Source organism: Carlito syrichta, unplaced genomic scaffold, assembly GCF_000164805.1.
Source record: "Carlito syrichta isolate Samal-C Ts95f unplaced genomic scaffold, Tarsius_syrichta-2.0.1 Scaffold137059, whole genome shotgun sequence".
NCBI lineage: Eukaryota > Metazoa > Chordata > Mammalia > Primates > Tarsiidae > Carlito > Carlito syrichta.
In genome coordinates this window covers 65,437-87,510 of record NW_007081155.1, presented here as the reverse complement: position 1 = coordinate 87,510, position 22,074 = coordinate 65,437, and the positions used below count along the sequence as shown (strand labels likewise).

The window sequence follows — 22,074 nt, the reverse complement described above, 5'->3', positions numbered from 1 at the left end:
GAAAGGGCAAGAACTGGCAAAAATAAAAAAAAAAAAATTGACAAGTGAGTTCTAGTTTTTAAGCTAATGATTAAAATTCTACAAAAAAGTCAAAATACATACCATTTTTCAATTAAAAAAATAAATGTCTTAATGTATTTTTATTTAAGCTTCGTATTTCAGATATTTGATAAATTAAGTAACTAAGAGTTTGGGTTATTGATATGTAAAGCAATTACTGGTCATTTACAAGTGACATATAGGCTAAACATTTAAAAAAAGATACTAACAAAAGTACCCAGGTGAACTTTGTCTACCCAGGAGGCCTTTTTAAGTGATCCATCTTGATGTCAGCAAATTGCTTACTAATGTGTTGACTTATGGCCACACTCAAAAGCAAAATGAAAAGCCTGGAATTTACAGCATATCAATGAATCAGTTGATAAGCTTTTACTGGTTTAATATCCTTCCAGTCTTGCTGCTTGGAGCCACTTCAAGTTAGCAACAGAATGTTTGCCATCTCTATGTGATAAAGGAAGTCAAAGGACTAAGCAAACTTTAAGACCATTATGCTGTTTGGTGAGATGTAAATGAAAAAATGTCAGAGAAATCTTGTGCTGCAGGGTGTGGGAGTCGGCAGCCCCTAAAGCAGCCCCAGCATCTGACAAATCACTCACCCCACTTTCTAAACAATCATCAGGACTTTTAGCTGGGGTGGAGATAATATAATGCACTTGGAAAGTTTTAATTGCAGCAATAAAAGACCCTACCTCAATCATATGACATATGCTAGCAGAATTTCTAGATAAGGATCAAAGGCATTCAGGACTAACCACTGCATTCTGGGCAACACCGTAGGCTTTCTGTACACATTGGTGGTAGGTATTAGCATAACAGTTTTAGTGACCTTTCCAGGCCTCTTTGATCTGAGTTCCTCAAAACTTCAATGAGTAAGTGTACCAGGACTACTGTATCATCCCCAGACAACTCAAATACCCTCTCTGACAAAGGCATTCTGCCTGAATTTTAATTCTCTGACACTTACTAAAGGGTACAAACTCAACATCTGACCTTTTCATTCTTACCACAAAACTTCAGTACGGTTAAAATAACCTATATTGTAGCACTACATCACTACTGGGGTTCAGTTTTGTTAGGAATGTGTCAATGATATCTTAAAGCAAGGCAAATTTGTGAAAAAGAAATTCTCGGTGTATGTAAGCATTTCTATCTGTAGAAAGATGATTTCTGTATTTTTAATTAATACCCAGTAGATGCATAAAAACTAAAGAAAAGTCTTGTTAACTCTCTCTAATAGAGGTGTGAAAATGCAAGACCACAGTTCTTTTACAAGTAAAATAGATTAACTTATAAAAATTGAATGGCCTGAGCTAATTTAATCTAGAGTACTAAGAACATGTCCGTCCAAATCTTAAAACATATAAAGGAAACAAACACTTCTTAATCAACTGTGTTTAAAAATATCAAATTGGCAATTATCACTGTTGCCTTTCTTTTCTATTGATTAGCTTCTTTTCCGCTAAAGGTTACTTATCATTGATCCAAACCAGTGGTACCCAAGTATGGCAATTAAGTCTTCACCCATCTGCCAGCGAAGAATAAAAGTAAATTCAATAGAGTGAAATTTTTATTTGTTTATTTATTCTTTTTTTAAGATTAGTCAAGTGCAGTAGTGAGAAGGGGGAAACAGTAGAACAAGGAGTTTGATCCGTAACTATCTGTGAACAAGCCACTGAGATAACTCACCTTTGGGCTAGCTTTTGGAGTGAGATTGTTATAAACTGAAATGTCTGCAGTGTAAAGGATCATCCTTTAGTGTGCAGTCAGGTACTTTCCTACTTTTTCTTTTTTGGTGTTAAAAATAATCTTTCTTATATGAAATTATTCTGGTGGTATATAGTGTTTTGTTGTTTTTTAAAATTATCACTTGGTAGAATAAACATTTTTAAAAGTTGGCAATGATTTTGATGGAGTCCCAAATTTATCTTCTAGTTCTGTAGATTCCAAAAGTCTGAAAACCACTAGAATACAGAATTAAAATGAATTGCTGGGAGAAAATGGAGAATCAGTTGCAATTTCTTGATTTTACTGAGTAATGGAGTCAGTGTATCACATGATTTATTTATCCTAGTAACTTATTTCAATTTTTGTAGATTAAAAATAAAATGAATTTGCATGAATTTCATATTCACCAACAGTCAGAATGGGGATGCAGCTTAGAAAAGTAGCTGGTGGTTTCCCATGTTACTCCCAGATTAAAAACTGTTGTAGCTTCACAGATAATTAAGAATTTACCACAGTCAATACTGTTAATTACTGCACATTTTGCTTAATAAAGGTTGTAATTTTTAAAATTCAAGCATTAGATCTTTATAGTTTATCAGTCTAGAGTTCCATGCACATTTAAGTGTGGGCAGGTGATGAGGTGAACGGCATGTGAACACACACATGGGTGGCTTCCCATAGGATACAGAAAACCTGGCATTTCTGGAATGTCACTAACCATATTACAAAGCTAGTCTCTCACTCAAAGGGGCCTTGATAAAGTCATTGTTCTTTCTGGCTTTGGAATGTATTTATTTTTAATGAATGTATTACTAGGAAACCTATAGACACCGATTCATCTGAAGCTGGTCTTTATTTTAGTACACATTTTTAGTTTAGAAGAGCTTTTAGAAGTATAAATTAAGGTTAAACATAATGAGAAACGGAAGCCTGAGCTGAGAACCCAAGATCAGCAGGTATATTTTTATTTTAAATATCTTACTCTATTATTTCTAGATTTCTAGAAGCTTGAAATGCTTCATTTTACTTATAATCTTATTTTAAACAAAATACTTTTCATAGGTATTTAAAGGAAAACAGCTCAAACTTTTTTATTTTTAATTTTTTATTAACTGACAAATGTAAGTTTATTTCTTGGCAAAAATAATAAATTCTGTTTCTATCATAGACAAAAATGGCATTTAATTATTTTTATAAAATATTGTATACTACTAAACTAGATAAAAGTTAAGAGTCTTTTACAAAGGTATCTCTCTGGATGATAATAACTTTTACGAATATGGGGTGCACGGTCATGTTATATGTCTAACATCTATTTGTTATTAGCTGTTCTGGTTTTAAACTGTAAACTATTTATTCCACTCATATATTTACATGTTTAAAAAAGCACAAGGAAAAACACATAGGAAAACAGATGCAACCCCTAAACATTAATATGTGTATGATATATAAATAAGCAAATACTATACTATTACTAAAAATTCAAATAAAGATGATCATTGTGCCTTGTCAACAAGGACAGATTACCATCTAGTGTATTCTTGCAGAATTTTTGCCTATAGACTAGCCTTTAGAACATAATGAAAGTTACCACAGCAATCACTCAAAATTCAGTCCACCAGAACTGAATGTGAGCTGCAGAGATACTCGCCAGCTTTCTGCACCTGATATATGCTGTCAGAATCGTGGCATTTGCTAGGCTCACTGATTATCTCCCTTGACTGACTAAGTGTAGGTGGAGAACAGGCACTCAGGAAGCCATTTGTTTGACTATTATTTCATTTAACCATTAAAAAGTATTTAAATATTTAATCTGTGGAGAATGCTTTTTTGCAATATAGTATAATGTTCTTTTTTACCACTCCAGATGAATGGACTACATTTCCCAAATGATTTTTCTTAAACTTTTTTCTCCATTGATCTGAAATATCCCCTTTACTACACACTAAAAATTCCTACATACTGAGATGTGTGACTTTTTACTGTTTTCATTGTCTATTATTTCACAAGAGTCTTAGTTGCCACATTTATATATTTTGATATCTAACAAGGCTGTTCTACTTCATGAATCTTTTAAAAAATCATTAGCTCTTCATACTCCTCTAGATAGATTTTAAAATTCCAAATGCACGGCCAATCCCACTCTTTTGGGAGTTAGAAATGACATTAATATAATTTGAAGAAAATCGACAATTTTTATTCATATCCAACATAAGATGGCTACCATCTTATTTAAGCCTTTCATTCCATCAGAAAAAAAATGTTTCGTAACAGTGTCTTTCAAATTCCTTGTTAAGTTTATGTTAGGTATTATTATGAAAGGGATCATTTCCCATTACATTTTATATCTGGTTACTGTTACTATACAGAAAATAATTACTGCATATCTATCTTTAATTTGAGAATCTTCTAATACTTCAGGTCTAATAATTTCTCAAATGATACTATGCACTTTAAAATCAGATATGTACAAATATGTGGATTTATATGCTATACATGTAATATACATATATATGTACATATACACACACGTATACATATATTTTGTTTTCTTGTGTTATTGGTAAGGATTGGCCCAAGTGTGATGATAGTAAGTAACCTAGTTTTGCATCTTTAGGATTTCACTCTAAAACAATGTGGTTTTGGTTGCTGACACAGTCTTTGCTGTGACAAGAAAATTTCATTCTAGTTCTAGTTAGTTGACTGTTATTATTAGGAATGGCTGTTAATTTTTTATTTTTGAGTCAGGGTCTCATTCTGTTGCCCAGACTGGAGTGCAGTGGCATAATCAGGCTCACTGCAGTCTCAAACTTCTGGGCTCAAGCAATCCTCTTTCCTCAGACTCCCGAGAAGCTGGGAATACAGGTACATGCCAACATGTCCAGCTAATTTATTATTTTGCAGAGATGAGGTCTCGCTATGTTGCTCAGGCTGGCCTCAAACTCCTAGGGAGGCAGTTAAATTTTATTTACTATCTTTTCAGTAAAAATGAGATGCATATATAATTTTTCTCAGTGATTATACTTTAAATATCTTTCCATGTTTGCTATTTTTTACAGGAGATAATTTCAATGATATTTTCAGATTTAATGGCATGAAATTATATATGATAGTCTTTTATAATTTTAAAATGATTTAGATTTTTATGAGTACACCTCCTTTTCTGTATATCTGCAGAAAAAGACCAATGTTCCAGCTCAAGCAGTCAGGCAGAGAGACAGAGAGACAGAGAGAGAAAAAGAGAACTCACCCTTCCTTAGCCTTTTAAAAAAATTTTCAGGCTTTCAAGGGGTTGGATCTGCGCAACCAATTTAGGGAGCACATTTCACTTTACGGAGCCCACTGATTCAAATTCTAATCTCATCCAGAAACGCCTTCACAGACACAACCAGAAATAATGCTTAACCAGATGATCTGAGCATCCTTCAGCTCAGTCAAGTTGACACATAAATTAACCATCATACCTGGGTAATGTGAAATTCAATAGGCTAGTTCAATAATATTTCAGATTCCATTAAGCATATTGGCATCTTCAACTAAAATATTAGTCTAAAATTCTAGACTAATATTTCCTAGAGCATTTCTATAGCTCAGAGAATGAGTTTTTCAAGTTGGAAAGTTAGGATACGATAATCAAATCGTAAGAGTAATTTGATAAATGATTAAGAAGTAGTTTTTATAGAGGACTGCTTTGAGTTCACCTACACAGGAATATAAGCATATGAGGTATGTATCCATATAAGCAACCAGGAGTAGCAACAAGAGTATATACCTATTTCTAAGACACTACTGTACAATAAATTCTATCTTCAAAAAATGTTTATGGCCAAATGGGATAAGTGAGCAAAGGTAAGGAATGAAGGAACTGCAAAGAAGATTTAGGAAACTAGCAAAGAAAGATGGGAATTCTAGAATTTCAGAATCAATTAAAAACCAGAAGCAGAAGTAATTATATGATGCCTATTTATGTAACGAACCATGAGCATAACCCTTACTATGATCCGGAAAAAAAATAAATTTAAAAAAAAAAAAAATATATATATATGAACACACACATATAGAGAGAGATCTTGCCCCTACCCATACCCATACATGAAATGTGAATGAGACAAGATTACCTTCAGTGGAAAAAAAATTACTTATCTTTAATGTGACAGTATTTCTATGTAAAGAGGTGCTAATATATTCAATCCATCTGTGATTCATAACATTAATACAGTGGGTTCAGCATTTTGGAAGTGAAACAGAATAAAAATTACCATACTGGGGAGCATGTGGTAAGAGTAAGTTTTGTTTTATAAAAGTTTTGTTTCTGTTAAATGTTGTATATATATGCTGGATCACTGCTGTAAACTACATATAGAATCCGAAATCCTCACAGACTGAATGGACCCTTATGGGCCAAGGAGATCCCAGAAAAAATTTAAAAACTCAATTCTTGGCCATAATGGGAAGGCAATAAGATACCAAATTATAAACAAGACCTAAGGCCATGGAAGGCAAGGGTTAAGTCACACCTGCAGGCCATCAATCTTGCTATGTAGCATTCTTATCTTAAAACATTCCTTTCTTCTGACTCCAAGTTTTATCAGAGCCTAACTCCTTCAACCAGTTACAAATTCAAGAATCTCTGATTCTACCCATAATCTGTAAGCCCCTACTTCAAGATATCCAGTCTTTTCAGGCCGAACCAGTATATACTTTTCATGTATTGATTTATGACTTTGCCTATAACTTCTGCCTCCCTAAAATGTATAAAACCCAAAACTATAACCCGGCTGCCTCAGGTGCACCATCTCAGGGCTTCTTGAGATTGTGTTTCCCTGAGCCGCGGTCACTCATATTGGCTCAGCATAAACCTCTTTAAAATATTCTACAGAGATTGTTTCTTTCTGTTAACATTGTGTAGAATGTATTTCTTATTGTGGGTTGAAGAAAAGCCTGAAAGCCACTGCCTTAGCCAGGTATAGTGGTTTGTGCCTATAACCCCAGCTAGTCAGCAGGCTGAGGCAGGATTGCTTGAGTCCAGGAGTTTGAGATCGGTCTGAGCAGCACAGTAAGACCCCCCCATCTCTAAAAAAATAAAATAAAATAAAATAAAAAATAAGTTGTACAGTTTGTGTTCAACACCCACCTCCCCAATCACGCCTGAAAAAAAAAATGTTTTGCTTATCAGTTTTTTAGACATTCTGCTTAAATGAATTAGCTTTTCAGATTTATGGAATCATTTTCAAAAATCCCAAGGGAAAAAACAAATTTGTCACATATAAGTTAGAATATAACTTAAATTTCTGTCCTTTTTCTGTCTCTTAAGTGGTATTATTTCTACATACAACACAACAGAGGTTTAGAGAAGACCAATGAAATTGGAAGAAAGCTTAATAGTTTTGAAAAAATGAATACATTTTAACATAGGTGGGGAAATAACATGCAAGGTGAGTTAATGTACTTAGAACAACAGATACAGGATGGATTAGAGGTAATGTGGAAATTGAAGAGGGATCAAAAAGGGAAATACGTAGATGGCATGGATTAGGCATAGAAGAAGCAATAGGACTTCTGGGGAGTTGGAAATACAGGACTGGAACAGAGCTACAAATCTGATGTAGGGTGGAACAAAGCAAGAGATCTGATGTGGGGTGAGAACAAAGATTTAATATGGGATAAGAACAGAGCAGAGATCCAATGTGGGATGAAAACAGAGCTAGAGATCTGATTTGAGATGAGAACTGAGCAGAGATCTGACATAAGATGGGACAGAGTTATTGCTGAGATAATCCTTCTCATAAAGATTGCAAAAGCATTGTGGAAGAGATTCAATTTAAAACCAAGGGGTTGATTTGATCAGGTTTGCCTGCATGCCTTGCTATTGTTTGCTTCTTGCTATTTCTTTTTTCTTTTTCCATGAAGTCAAAGGCTATGGGGCTGAAGTCCTCACTGCTGAATGTTTAAACTTAACCTTCACTGGCTACTTCATAGATAACATTCATAAGTCACACTCATAATGGTTGCTTCAGTTGTTTTTTAGGAACCTGGGTCAGGTCCTGATCGGTTTAAACTAGTTGAAACCACTGACCCTTCAACTAGGTTTGCAAAAGTACCTGAGGTGGCCTTTTGACATCTGAGGGTCCAAAACTCTACTGTCAGATCATGCTAATGTCATTTTCTATACATATGTCCTATGGAATGCCATGAATCCCAACTATGCTTTTACAGAACAAGTCTGTCACTTTTTTTTTCCCACTGCCAATCACTTTTCCCCATGCCTTAAACCACCCCCACTTCTCTCAGCTATAAATATCCCCGAGTCTTACCTTTGGGAAGGCAGATTTGAGAAGTGTTCTCCTGCACCTTTGCTTGGTAGCCTTGCAATGAAATCTTTTCTCTTTTGCAAAACCCATGTCACAGTGATTGATTTACTACATGTGAACAGAGCAGACCTGGACCCGGACCTGGTCAACAACAATTCCCAGTGCAAATACTGAGGAGCATTAGGGGTCCATGGAGGCTTCCAGGGGTTCCCAACCCTTCAGGCAAACATAGAATGAGGCCATTCCTGGAGTCAGTAGTGGGAGGGTTATGGTGAAGAAAGAGAACACCCACTGTTCACCTGCCAGATGGGTTAGGTTTTCCTTATCAATCTTAAAGAAATGAAAAGGCATTCTTAGAAGGGAAGGTTTACTTACAGAGGTTAAAAAGTCCTAAGGTGAATGACAACAGGGTTAAATCTTGGCAAGTAAAGATTCAGCCAAGGCTTTTTGCATTGAAAAGCATTCTGAGACGTGGAGCAGATCCATCTATGGTACTCCGGGCACAGGGCGGGCCCAAGATGCCATGGCTGGCTTCAGGTGACAGCTCACAGCTTTCTTACTCTGTAACATGTTCTGGGTTCTCAAAATAACCTACCAACATCAGGTCTTTCACATTTTACAGAGTGGAAAACAAACATATGCGTTAACCTCTCATGTGATGCAGAATCACAGATAGTTAATAGGACAGCCAGGACAACGAGTCATGTCTCATGATGGCTGTATGTGAAAGCAAAGTATAGCTTTTATTTTCAAAAGTTATTATAAGATGTGTGCACTTGAAAAAATATTTATATACATAGGTAAAATGATTATTAAATCTGTAATTAGAATTTTATAAGAAAAAATAATGGATGATTTCTGATTTGAGGGCCAATACACTATAACATGTTAGAAACTACTAAGAGTGACTCAGAACAAGACTGACTGTCAAATGACTGAATACATATATATATATAAAAAAAACTAAGGAAGAATATAAAAGAAGAGTGAAAGACAGTTGTGGACAACAATCATTTACTGAGTTGAGAAGGAACTACAACACTAGAGATGAAGGCACTCTGACAAAGGATGAAAGACATCACTCAGAAAGAGGTAGGTTGGCCAAATGCACATTGATGATTGGGAGTGAGCATGGAGATGCCAGGTTGAGACTGTTGTCCTGGCCATGAACGCAGCCATTTGGGATCTGAAGAGGAGGCCAGCACTTGCCTCCTCTCACGAGGTACATAATATAACGACAGCATTGTGGAGGCTTCATTTATTTATTTGATTAATTTCTATACTTTGCCTCTGTTTTTACCATTGCTACGAGATATATACCCAATACCTTCATTTACTTAGAGTTCCGGGGATGTGAAAAACCTTAACTCATTTTCATTCTTATAGTTGTAGAGATTCATTTGTTTAAACAATTGGCACAAAATGTCCAAACAAAAGTTGCTTTTTATTTAACCTATTCTAATTTGTGAATGTTATGATTTTACTAGAAGAGAAAATCCAAAAGTATCTTCCCAACTAGGTTGGAAAGCCAATTTAAACAGGATCTTTAGCAGCATCTCAGCTATTGCTGAAAAGCCCTGAAAATGAAGCTCAACCCAAAGCTTGACGGCCTCTGCTCGCCTTATTGGCCCAAATGAATCGCCCGCACATCCAGACTGTACATGGAGAATGAATGGCCTCTACTTACCTTTTTTTCAAAGAATTTCTTCCTTAATTTTGCATCTGTGGGAGGTATTGTTTCCCTCAGGTTTCTGTACCACTTTCTAACAATGTATCCTCTCCAGTAGGCTTGGATTCTAAAACATAGATATTTGAAAACGACAAATTTAGGATGATGCTATTTTAGCAAATTTCATCACTTGCTATAAAGCCTGTGCTGTATGAGGCCCTGAGGAGACAAAATCCCTCCATTTAAAAAAAGCAGTTATAGCTAGATCCCAAACGTCTACCCGACACTGTGTGGGTCTGCAGTCTCAGCAGTGGCAGAGCCCCATCTTACCTTGTCGCGCACCTTATTCTGAACAGGCGGGCGCCATCGTGGATCACTCTGGTTTGATACTGGTTCTTTCTACAGAGAGGGCAGGTTTTTTTATTTGTGAACTTTTCAAAAGCCTGAAGGCATGCCTGAGGAAAAAGATTTCTCTTAACATTTTATAGGTAATTACTGATAAACAATATTTTTACTTCTAATGTAATTATAATGTTCTTTTCTCTCATAATTATGAAACTCAGTCCAATTTAGGTTATAATGTAAAGACGTTTCATCAGATGTTACACCTTCCTCATGAAACCTGTTCCCAAAATGACTTTTTTTGCAAGAATATACATGCAGAGACATCAAAAACTTCTGAAAATCAACTAGTGTAAGGTAAATCATGCCTGTGTGCAAGATTACCATGCAGAGAGAGTCTATGAATTAAGCTATCACTCACCGTGATGTGCATTACTAACAACAATTGGTTGTACAAACATTTGTGGTTCTTTTGTCACATAAAATTCATGATTTTCAAAACAGATCAATCGTCCTGTAGCCTACAGCCATGTTTCCAACTATACATGGTGATTATGAATAAAATAAATGGCTCTTTTTAGGAGACTTTATAATGAGTAAGATTCCTCTGAGCTACAAGAATGATATAGCTCAGATGGCTGATGGGAGTGAGGCAGGATTGACTTACTTTGTGAAATACATGGGAACATGAAAGCAGCACCTGTTCACAAGGAAACAAAAAGATGTTTGAAGTTTAATAAAAGAGATGCGGCATAAATGCGTCAGTTAAAAGAAAAATTCTGAATGCTTAAAAAGTAAGCTGTATTATTTCTTTGAAAAGTCTAAAAAGCAAATTAACAACTTTGATATTTATACTATCTAGTGTTTAAGTTTTACATAGCACAGGTATATAATCTAAACAAACAAAAAAATGAACAATAATCTGAAACATCAAATAAACACACAAAGGCTGATATTAAGTTATTAAAATGAATGTATATCTAAAGGTGAAACAAATACGAAATAGATGGATTTCCCAGTAGACTTTAAGAGTGAATGCAAACTGGAGAGCACTAGTGGGGGAAGGTCCAGGGTAGCAGGGTGGTCGGAGAAGGAGCAGAGCAATGTTAACGCATTTCAGTTCTGGGGTCTTTGTTTAACTAAATTACACTCCTATTTCTTTTTAATCTTCACTTTATTGAGATATAATTCTGACAGCCTTAAATAGCAAGAAATCATGGAGACATATAAGTCTACTTTTCTTTTTTAAATACAGGAAAAGTGTATTTCACCTTTCTGTGATCCAAATTCCCCACCAAACAGTGATATTCTATCTGGGCTGTGACGAAAGACAAAAGCTTAGATGGAATAAAGAAAAAGGTAGTTGGCACCTGAGTAAGAAGATGACCAAGGAAAGAATGGAACCACAGCACCAGAATGAGACAGTGAGCATGCCCAAGGCCCTCGAGAAGCAAAAATTTCCAGCAACTGGGGCTTTTCCTCTCAGCAAGAGAGAAAAGTTCAGGAAACTTGTGGGACTAAGCAAAGAGGGCAGGCAGCAAGCGAGTGCAGCCTGGGACACTCTTGGGTGAGGTTTCAACTCAGATAGCAGAAGCAGAAGGATGTGAGGAAACTTTCCAGTTTTTAAAGACACCATCCCACCTGCCTTCATTCAGTCTATACTTTTCTTCTTAGATGGGAATAAAGGAAGAAATATTGGGAATAAACACAATTCAGAAAGTTCTAAACCTTTTCTTGAAACTTGCTGCCAACAAAGAGTCTAAACTGGACAAACTCAGTAATATGGACCCATTTTTATTATCACCATTTAATCTAACAGCAATCTAAACATAGAAATGGTAACTAGAAAGGCAAAATAAACAGACTAGTATCTATACCTATAACTGAACAAAAATAACAGAATTTAGCAAGAAATTTATAAACAACAGAATGAAAGAAATGTTGGGCAGGATGCCCACTAATGCACGGCCCCCTCATGGGATATTAAGCTTTGAGTTTCCATTTTTCATACAAACAATCAGGCTAAATATTTGTAGTACAATTAAGAAGTAGTTGGCTGAGGCCAACAAGATTCTATTAAGTCTTTTGCTACACTGAAGTACTACTTTATTCTAGATGGTAATTCTGTGGTTTAAGGGCTAAAATCTTTACAAATATTCAGTTTCTACATATGTAAGTTTAGGTCCTGATAGATAACCAGAATATAACAAGTATGTTTAAATTATCTTGTGAATTCTAATCCGTAGAGAACAAAAGTGTAACTTTTGCGAACTTTTTTGCCAGATGATGAAACTTACTGAAACAATAAAGCTTGAGAGCTATGCCAGGGTAGTTATAAAGCCTGGGGTTCCTAGGCTACAAATTCCGGGCCAGGTTTTAACTCTATGTGCTACGTTTTCTCAGCAGTCTCTGAGCGCCTGCTGTGTAAGAAGCATAATGCTACACACTGGGGGAAATCCCTGTAAGGAGACCATTAGTGCAAAAAGAAAGAAAGAAAGAAAAAAAAGCTCTGAGACTATGTCCCTAACTTCCAAGGGTATTAATTAAGGTTTAATTAAGGCAGACAAGATTACAGGAAAAAACCTATGCTATAGGTCATATATCATCTGTAAACCCAGGGTAATATCATCTTACTATGGTAAAGTTTCATGAATAAAGATTGTTAAAATATTTTACTTTTCTTAAAGATTCGCCTTCAAATTCTTTGGAGACACTAAAGCATTCAAGCACAGCTTTTTTTCCCCTTTTCCTCTATGACTCAGATTACAAAACAAAACACCTTAAAAACTCCCTTTGAGCCAGGAGTGGCAGCTCATGCCTTTAAACCCAGCACTTGGGGAGGCTGAGGTGAGAGGACTGCCTGAGCCCAGGGGTTCGAGACCAGACTGGGCAACATGGTAAGACCTTGTCTCTACGTAAATCAAAACATTAGCTGGGCGTGGTAGCACGTGCCTGTGGTTCTAGCTACTGGGAGGACTGAGGAGGAAGGATCACCTGAACCCAGCAGGTCAAGGCTGCGGTGGCCGTGAGCGTGCTACTGAACTCCAGCCTGGGCAACAAAGTGACACTCCGACTCAAAAAAACCACCAAAAACAAACACAAAACTCCCTTTGCCTTCATCCTTCCTGCGCCCCCCATCAATTGTCCTAAGCGACTTCTTCAGCTGTGTGGCCCAGTGAACCAAAGCCTTCCTCTCATATACATTTTAGTACTGGAGAATTAAGACCATTCAGTAAATAAGCAAAACTCATTTAATGAGAATGTTTAGCTCTTTTTCACGTTTAGACTTTAATGGAAAAGAAATGTTAAGTATTTGAGGCTCACATAGGAGAATGGAACTGGATAAAGGAAGCCTAGAATCTTAGGCTCCAACTTATCATCCAGTCACCAGGAAAACAGTCTCACAATCTATCTAGTCTTCTTACGCTAAACACCTGGGGATGAAGTTCAAATTCTTCTTTACATATTGGGCATGGCTGCATAGAATCCCCTTGCAGGGTGGACCTTTGTTTCACTTTCTCCCATTCACCTGATGACAGTGGCAATGGGGGAGGTCCAAAGAGGCCCAGCTTCTGTGCTAAAGATAAGAGAAGACACAATATGAGTTAGAATGTATTTTGGAGTATGATACCCATTTGCAGAACATATGGTAAAGCAGCAGTTCCCAATCATTTCGGCATCAGGGCTCAGTTTTATGGAAGACAGTTCTTCCATGGGCCAGGGTGGGGGGGATGTGCAGTCAATCCTCACTGCTAATGTTAAACTGTGTTTGCAGCCATTCCCCCAGGGTTAGCATCACTGCCTCTGCTTCACCTCAGATCATCAGGCAATAGATTCTCATAAGGAGTGCGTAGCCTAGATCCCTCACGTGTGCTGTTCACAATAGGATTCTTGCTCCTATGAGAATCTAATGCTGCCCCTGATCTGACAGGAGGTGGTGCTCAGGTGATAATTCTAGCCATGGGAGCAGCTGTAAATACAGATGAAGCTTTGCTTGCTTGCTCACCCTGCTTACCTTCTGCTGTGTGGCCTGGTTCCTAACAGAACATGGACAGGTATAGGTCTGTAGCCTAGGGGTTACATGTATATCACATACTTTATTTTACAATACAAGCCATCCCTCAGCATCCACAGGGAGCTGGTTCCAGGACCTCCCTCAGATACCAAAATCCACAGATGCTCAAGTCCCTGATATAAAATGGCATCTTATTTGCATATAACCCTCTTGTGTACTGCAAATCATCTCTAGATTATTTATAATTCCAAATATAAGCAGTTGTTATAATGGATTGTTTTTATTTGTATTATTTATATTATATCGCTATATTATTCCATTCATTTTTTAAAAATTTCAATCTGTGGTTGGTTGAATCTGCAGATACAGAACCCACAGATATTGAGGGCTGAGTGTAAACAGGATGCTGTTTTTCTATGTGGGCACAGAAGTTAGTGATGATACCTTACATTTTCAATAAGTTTATGCTTTTATTTACAAATAATATCCGATGTCTTTTTTCATTTTCACAATAATTCTATGGGCAAGCCAGATTGACATCCAAGTTTATTGAAGAAAAACGGAAGAATATGAATTTTTCACATATATGGCCAGGAGTCCTCACATTTCTCACTGCTTTAACTTTTAACCTCCAGGACCTTGCTTCTACCATCACAGTGACCTTTATACCAATCATGTGCCTCCCCTATTCAAAAATTCCTATGTCATAAATTACTGTCAGGATAAATGACTTAATTCAACAATGTGTGAGTACCCATTACGTGTTTACTCTGGACAAGCTTATAATCCAGTGGGAAACACTCACTTTGAAAAAGTTAACTGCAACATACTCAGGCAAAATGCTGATAGGAATGTCAGTATCAACTTCCACTACCAAATAAATGAATTTAAAAAATTAACCTACAGGGCTATCTTCAGAGATATAAGATAAAATGTTCTATCTACAAGAAGGAGCAGGAAGCTATGGCAGAGGGACACTCAAAAGGACAGAAAGAACTCTTGGAAATGGAACTTTATATGTGAATGTCAACCGAAAGGCTGGAAGAGAAAACTAAGATACAGTCATGCATTGCTTAACAACAGGGATATGTCCCAAGAAATGCTTGTTAGGTGATTTTGTTGTGTGAACATCACAGAGTGCGCTTACACAAACACAGATGGTATAACCAACTACACACCTAGGCTAGAAGGTACAGCCCGTTGTTCCTTGGCTACAAAACTGTACAGAGTGTCCCTGTGCTGAATACTGTAGGCGACTCTAACACAATGGTAAGCATTTGTGTATCTAAACATACCACAGAAATACGGTATGAAGGATTAAAAATGGTACACTTGTATCAGGCACTGACCATGCTTGGAGCTTCCAGGACTGGAAGCTGCTCCAGCTAAGCCACTGAGTGGTGAGTGGCTGCGAAGGCCTAGGGCATCACTGAACCCCACTAAACATTCTTTGTAAGCGCTATACACTTAGGTTACACTAAATTCATAAAAAATTCCTCAATAATAAATTAACCTCAGCTTACTGTAGCATTTTTACTTTATAAACTTTTTATTTTATAACTTTTTGAATCTTTTGTAATAATACTTAGCTTAAAACACAAACACACTGTATAAAATATTAAAATATTAAAACACAAACACGCTGTTCAAAATATTTTATTTCTTTATACCTTTATTCCATAAGCTTTTTTCTATTTTTGAAATCTTTTTTCTTTCTTTTAAAACTTTTTTGTTAAAAATTAAGACACACGCATGTTTGGCTAGGCCTACATAGGGTCAAGGTCATTAAGAGTTCACTAGATGGTAGGAATTTTTCAGCTCCGTTATAATCTTATGGGATCATCAAGATATATGTGGTCCATCGTTGACTGAAATGTTATCTGGCACATGACTGTAATCTCACAGAAAGCAGAAAAAACAGACACAGCAGGAATTAGAAAATAAGAACATTAAAGGATCAGTCTAGGTGGCCTGGCATCTGAAAAACAAGCATTCCAGAAAGACAACGGAGAAAATGGAGAGTAAAAATTGTAAAGAAAATAATCTAAAACATCTCCTGGAATATGAGTTTCTGGTTTGAGAGAACCCAGTAAGTACCCAGAACACCAAGTCCCATCATTGTGAAAATTTCAGTGACAAAAAATAGATCTTAAAAGAAACAGGTCTCAAAAAAGGATCAGGCATCAGAACTGCATAAGACGTATCTATGGCAATACAGACATGATAATACAATTCTTTTAAAATTCTGAGGGAAAAGAGATTTCCATATTAAAATTCCTTATTAGCTGTCAATCAAACGTGAGAAAAGAAATATAAATATTTTTATGAACATAAATTTGTAGATTGATCATTATGCACTACTTCTTAGGAAGCTGCTGAAGGAAGAACTTCACCACAATGAGAGAGTAAACCAAGAAAGAAGTCATGAAGTCAGGGAAAAAGAACAACCTAACAAAAAGAGTTCCACGGGACCTACAGATGAAGCTGAAAAGGGAACCCGGGTTGAGAGTCCTACATCAACCCTGCAGAGCAACTGGCCCATAGGGAGCAGAATGGTGAAGAATTCTAGAAGGAATGTCCTCAAGGAGATCTCATGATCAACACACCTAATGGACTTTAAGTTACTGAGAGAATAGGCTTCCAGAGGAGATTTTAGGGATGAATTAGTGGTGAGTGATAGAGAAAATTAAACATGTGAAAAAATATCGGCTGGGCTCAGAGGCTCAGCCTATAATCCCAGCACTTTGGGAGGGCGAGGAGAATAGACTGCCTGAGCCTGAGGGTTCAAGACCAGCCCGGGCAACTTGGTGAGACCTCATATCTACAATAAATAAAAAATTAGCCAGGCATGGTAGCGTGCACCTGTAGTTCCGGCTACTTGGATGGCTGAGGTAGAAGGATCGCCAGAGCCCAGCAGGTCAATGCTGGGGTGGCTGTGAGTGTGCCACTGCACTGGGCGACAGAGTGAGACTCCATCTCAAGAAAAAAAGAAAAAGGAAAAAAGAAAAAATATCATTCATGGGAAAATAAAATGTATGACAAGGAACACCACATTGCTCAGCTGCTAATTATAAGAGTGTAAATACTGATTATTATCAATCTATCAGCTAGTTATGAAAACAATAATGGGGTAAGGATAGGAAAATGTTATGTGGGTAAAAATATAACATTCTAAATCTTCACCTTCCACAGTAAGAAGAGACAAATCTAGAACTGAAAATGAAAGAAACAGCAGGATAGGCATGTTATTCAAAAAAAATTAAGACTACCAGAAGAAAGTACTAAAGGATTTGAAAATGATTGTCTCAGATTAATGACAAAAATGGGGCACAGAAATGCTATATTTATAGTCCCCATAGAACTATTTCATCTTTAAAACGATGTACACTTTGACAAGAATAAAGTAGCTACTAGTGTGATGAATGTTATAAAGAATGAAGTGCAATATGCTATGGAACCTCAGACCAGGAGAAGTAACGCTAGAGAAAAGATTACCTTATCAAAGTGGCATTAAAGGGAGACCTGCCGAGTGCAGTGATAGCCACAATGTGAAGAGGAGGGGAAGTTTTCCAGATGGAAGAAAAAGATGTGGAGATGGCATTCAAGTGAGAGAGCACATGTCCTGTTGAGAAACTGAGAGACCAGTAAGACTGAAGAAGACAGAACCGAGGCTGCAGAGAAAGGGAGTAGCCTCAGGCCAGCTCTGCAGCTTCAGCTCACAGGCAACCTGGCTGACTGTGTGGCAGCTGGGGCCATCCCTCCTGAGACACAGTTGGCTTTCCTGGGCATTCCCAACACAATCCAGACTCTGCTAGGGTTGGTGTCAAGGGCTTCAACCTCAGGCAACCACATTTCCCCATCATGCAAATCTAGCCTTCTATATATCTATAAAGTAATCAAGGGCTGAGAACTGGAAGGAAAATAAACAATTTTATTGACAGATTTCACCAAACTGCTGTGTTCTCTGACCAGATGAAATAATGTTTAAAATCTATACCACAGGCCGGGCACGGTGGCTCAAGACTGTAATACCAGCACTTTAGGAGGCCGAGGTGAGAGGATTGCCTGAGTCCAGGGGTTTGAGACCAGTCTGGGCAACTTGGTGAGACCTTGTCTCTACAATAAATCAAAAAATTAGCCAGGTGGAGGCTGCGGTGGCCGTGAGTGTTCCACTGCACTCCAGTCTGGGTGACAGAGTTGAGACTGAACTCAGAATAATAATAATAATAATAATAATAATAATAATAATAATAAATAATAATTCTATAGCATACCTAGTGCCCAGACATTGGTTTCTAAATCCTATTCCCCAGTGACAGGAACCAAGGCTTCTTGGAGGCATGGTTTGACTCTAGGGCTGGGGCAAGGAATATACAAGATAAGTATCTAGGATCTTGTAGTAGCAGAAAGTAAGGAAGCACACAAAAATAAAAGGATGAGGACCAACCTGAAGGAGTCAGTGGCCAAAGATGCTACAGTAAGAGTAACAAAATAAACAGCAATGGTAGTGGACTAGAAGCCAAAGTATGAAATAAGTGTACAGGAGACTGTGCTGATATAAATGTATGAATACATAAATAAATGGGGAGAAGAAATAGATTTTTCTACAGAAGAATTCTAATTAATACACGTAGCTCCTCCTCCACTCCCTGACTCCTGCATGTGATTCATTTATAAAAATAGAGTATGAAAGGGAAAACTCGTAACTTTTCCATGAAGAATTCTGGAAAACACCCCTTAGCCAAGTCAAGGTCAACAGTGATAAGACATGTATATAAGGGATGAGAAGGGCAACCCTGTGGTATTCTTTTCATCAGGCAATGACCCCAGCCTAATCATGAGAAAAACATTAGACAAATCCAAATTGAGGGACATTCTACAAAACACCTGCCCACTATTCCTCAAAATGGTCAAAGTCATGAGAAAATAAGGAAAGGCTGAGAAAATGTCACAGGTTGGAAGGAACATGACAACCACAGGCAACATTACCCTGGATTGGATTTTGGAACTGTAAAAGGCATTAAGTAGAACAGTGGTGAAATTCAAAGTCTGGAGTTTGGTTAGTTAATAGAAATGTACCAAAGTTGGTTTCTAGTTTTGAAAATGTGCCATCATCATATAAAGTGTTAACATTGGGGAAAACTGGGAATACAAGAACTCTGTACTACCTTTACAACTTTTCTGTACATCTAAAATTAATTCAAAATAAAAAACATTTATTTTAAAATAGCAATAACAAAAGCAGAACTGTAAAAGTAACTCCCAAATAACAACCAATTCCTGAAAAGTAAATGCATATGACTAAATAACTTAGGTTAAAGAGAAAACAAAAAGAAAATCAAGAAGTGTGGTTCTAGGAGCTTTGTGGCTATAAAAGCTCTATATGTCAGTTTGTGAGAGAGAGAGAACCACAGTTTGTGGAAATGTATAGCTTTAAACACAGTTATGAGAAAGCAAGAAAGTCTGGAGTCAAAAGAAGTGTTTAACTCAAGACATTCTGAAAAAAAAAAACAAACCCAAGTCTAAAGAGCCAGATAATAATAATAACAATAAAAATAGTAATCAAGATGAAGACGGAAATAACAAGAACATGGAAGCCAAAAAATAAATAAATAAACCACCACTAGGCATGAACCAAAATTAGTTTTATCTAAAGAGACATTTCTGACAAAACTGATCAAGATAAAAAGCAAAGGAAAATGCAAGCAAAATATAGAATTAAAAGGAAAGAAACATAAGTACGTTTTTAAAATTATAAAATGATGTTCAAATGACTATATTCCAAATACTCTGGAAAGTGAGATATACTTTTGGAAAAACGTACAAATATTAAAATTGCCACAAAAAACAGAAAATCTGACGTCCAGCTCTTGTGGGACCAGCAGCCCTCCTCCCACGTTTCTTGCAGAGCCACACACGGTGCTTGGGCAGGAGTAGGCCCAGCCCCTTGGAGGAATCCTGAGTGATCCAAGCACATCGTGGCCATCTTGTTAGGTTTGGCCCATTTTTGGACTATCAGTAGGCACGTGGCCCATTTCAGGTGAGCTGTAAGAAAGTCCGTTGGGGAGCTTCTATAAACACATCACTCCCTTTCCATCCAGTGTGTCCCTTGTCATTGAGGACCTAACCCTGGAACTGTGACCCTCGTGTGCCCATGCGAAGCCATGGCCAGCACCTCCTGAAGGCAGAGCTAGAAGGAGGCTGGTCCTAGCAAACATTGATAAGATGGAGCCTAAACTGTGATAAACGATAAACGACAACAAGACATACCTTCAAGGTTCAGGTCACTTTCAGTGGGCTGTTCTATCCTTGCAGCCAAATGCATCCTCACTGAGCACTGCTCCTCACCCCACTTTAAAAAATGGAGCCTCAGGCCCAGATGATGTTACAAGTGAGTTATTCCAAACTTTTATGAAACATATTATTCCTATTTTCTATGTTATTCCAGAATATTGAAAAAGAGAGAGAGCTGCCCAGCTTATCAATGAAGCGACTATGACCTTGATGATAAAAGCAGACAAGGACAGTAAAAGAACAATCATCGTTCAGAGCAACCTATGGCTAAAGGCATAACCATCCTGAACAAGTATTAGTTATCAAATCCAATAATGGATTTAAAAAACATGCTGATCAAGTAGGATTTATTCGAATTGCACAAGGAAGACTCAACATCAGGGTCTATCAACGTAATTTACTGCACGAATGAACAAAAGGAAAAAACCCACCCACATAAGCTCAATAATTGAAAGAAAAAAAGCATCTAACAAAGTACATCTATCAACGATTTTTTTAAATTTCAGAAACTTGTTAAAAGGAAAATTCCATCATTAGATAAAGGCCAACAAACAAGCAAAACAAAACAATAAACAAAGGGCAAGCATCATAAAACAGCGTAATTATAAGTGTTAGGCTCAAGGACAAGACAGAAATGCAAGGTATAAGAACTTGTATTCACCACAGCTCAGGAGATTCTGCCCAGTTGAAAAAAGGACAAAGGGAGGGAAAAATGGAAAGAAAGAGACAATAATGATCACTGCAAAGACTGAATGACTTACTTAGAAAATTCCTATGAGTCAGAGACAAAAAGACCTTAGCAGAGTGACATACTAACATATTTGTATATCAGAAGATAACATTGTAAATACATTATTTCCCCAATCTAGAAATTCAATTTGAAAAAAATCTCCACCAGAATTAGAAAATAAAGCAATTTTAGAGGAAAAAAGAAAAGAATCTTTTCCTACCTGCTATTAAGACATATTACAAAACTATATTAATTAAAACAGTGAGATACTGACATTAGAAGCAGAATCCCCAAAAGGGAAGAATCTAACCAATTTTATAACCATCATTTTTCTCAATATCGTAAGCAAAATAAACTGTCATGAGATCCAAATGTGAAAAGTAAAAGTTTAAAGGTAAATAAATAAAATGGAGGAAAATCTTTGTGATCTCAGAATGGTGAAAGACTTCTTGTCTCCCAAAACATGGTAATAAAGTTAAAAATCAATGAACGTAACATTAATCATTATGTAAATTTTATTCAATATAAAATGACAGATATAAATCAAACGATAGTGACAGAAGACATTTTCAATGACTAACTCAACAAGAAATTAATTTGCAGAATACACATAGGACTCCAGTAAAGAATCAAGAAAAGACAGAAAATCCAAGTGGGATCTTATGTATAGATAATAGTAAAGAGCATATGGTTCAACCTCATAGTAACTAGTATGCATAATGACTTTTTTCCATAAAGGAGTATTGAAAAAATGCCTTATTAATTCTCATTTACTTCCAAATCAGGAAGTTTCTTTTTATGTCTAATTTAAATTTTTTCCTGATAAAATTATTAATTTATTGTTATTCTTTTTTCTTTTTTTTTTTATAATCAATATTTTTTATTATGATATTGTGGGGTACAGTTAAGGGTTAGGTATACAAATATG

The 22,074-nt window shown here is 36.7% G+C and overlaps 1 protein-coding gene across 1 annotated transcript in view; it reads right to left on the bottom strand.

Annotated features, from left to right (window-relative positions):
• RNF32 (ring finger protein 32) overlaps positions 1-22,074 on the bottom strand; it is a 39,357-nt gene that overhangs the window by 13,510 nt on the left and 3,773 nt on the right. The window contains exons 4-7 of the mRNA XM_008049805.2: positions 13,542-13,684; positions 10,775-10,807; positions 10,096-10,220; positions 9,784-9,892 (exon numbers count right to left, since the gene is read on the bottom strand). Coding sequence (XP_008047996.1) covers positions 9,784-9,892; positions 10,096-10,220; positions 10,775-10,807; positions 13,542-13,684 — 410 coding nt within the window. The remainder of the gene's footprint in view (positions 1-9,783; positions 9,893-10,095; positions 10,221-10,774; positions 10,808-13,541; positions 13,685-22,074) is intronic.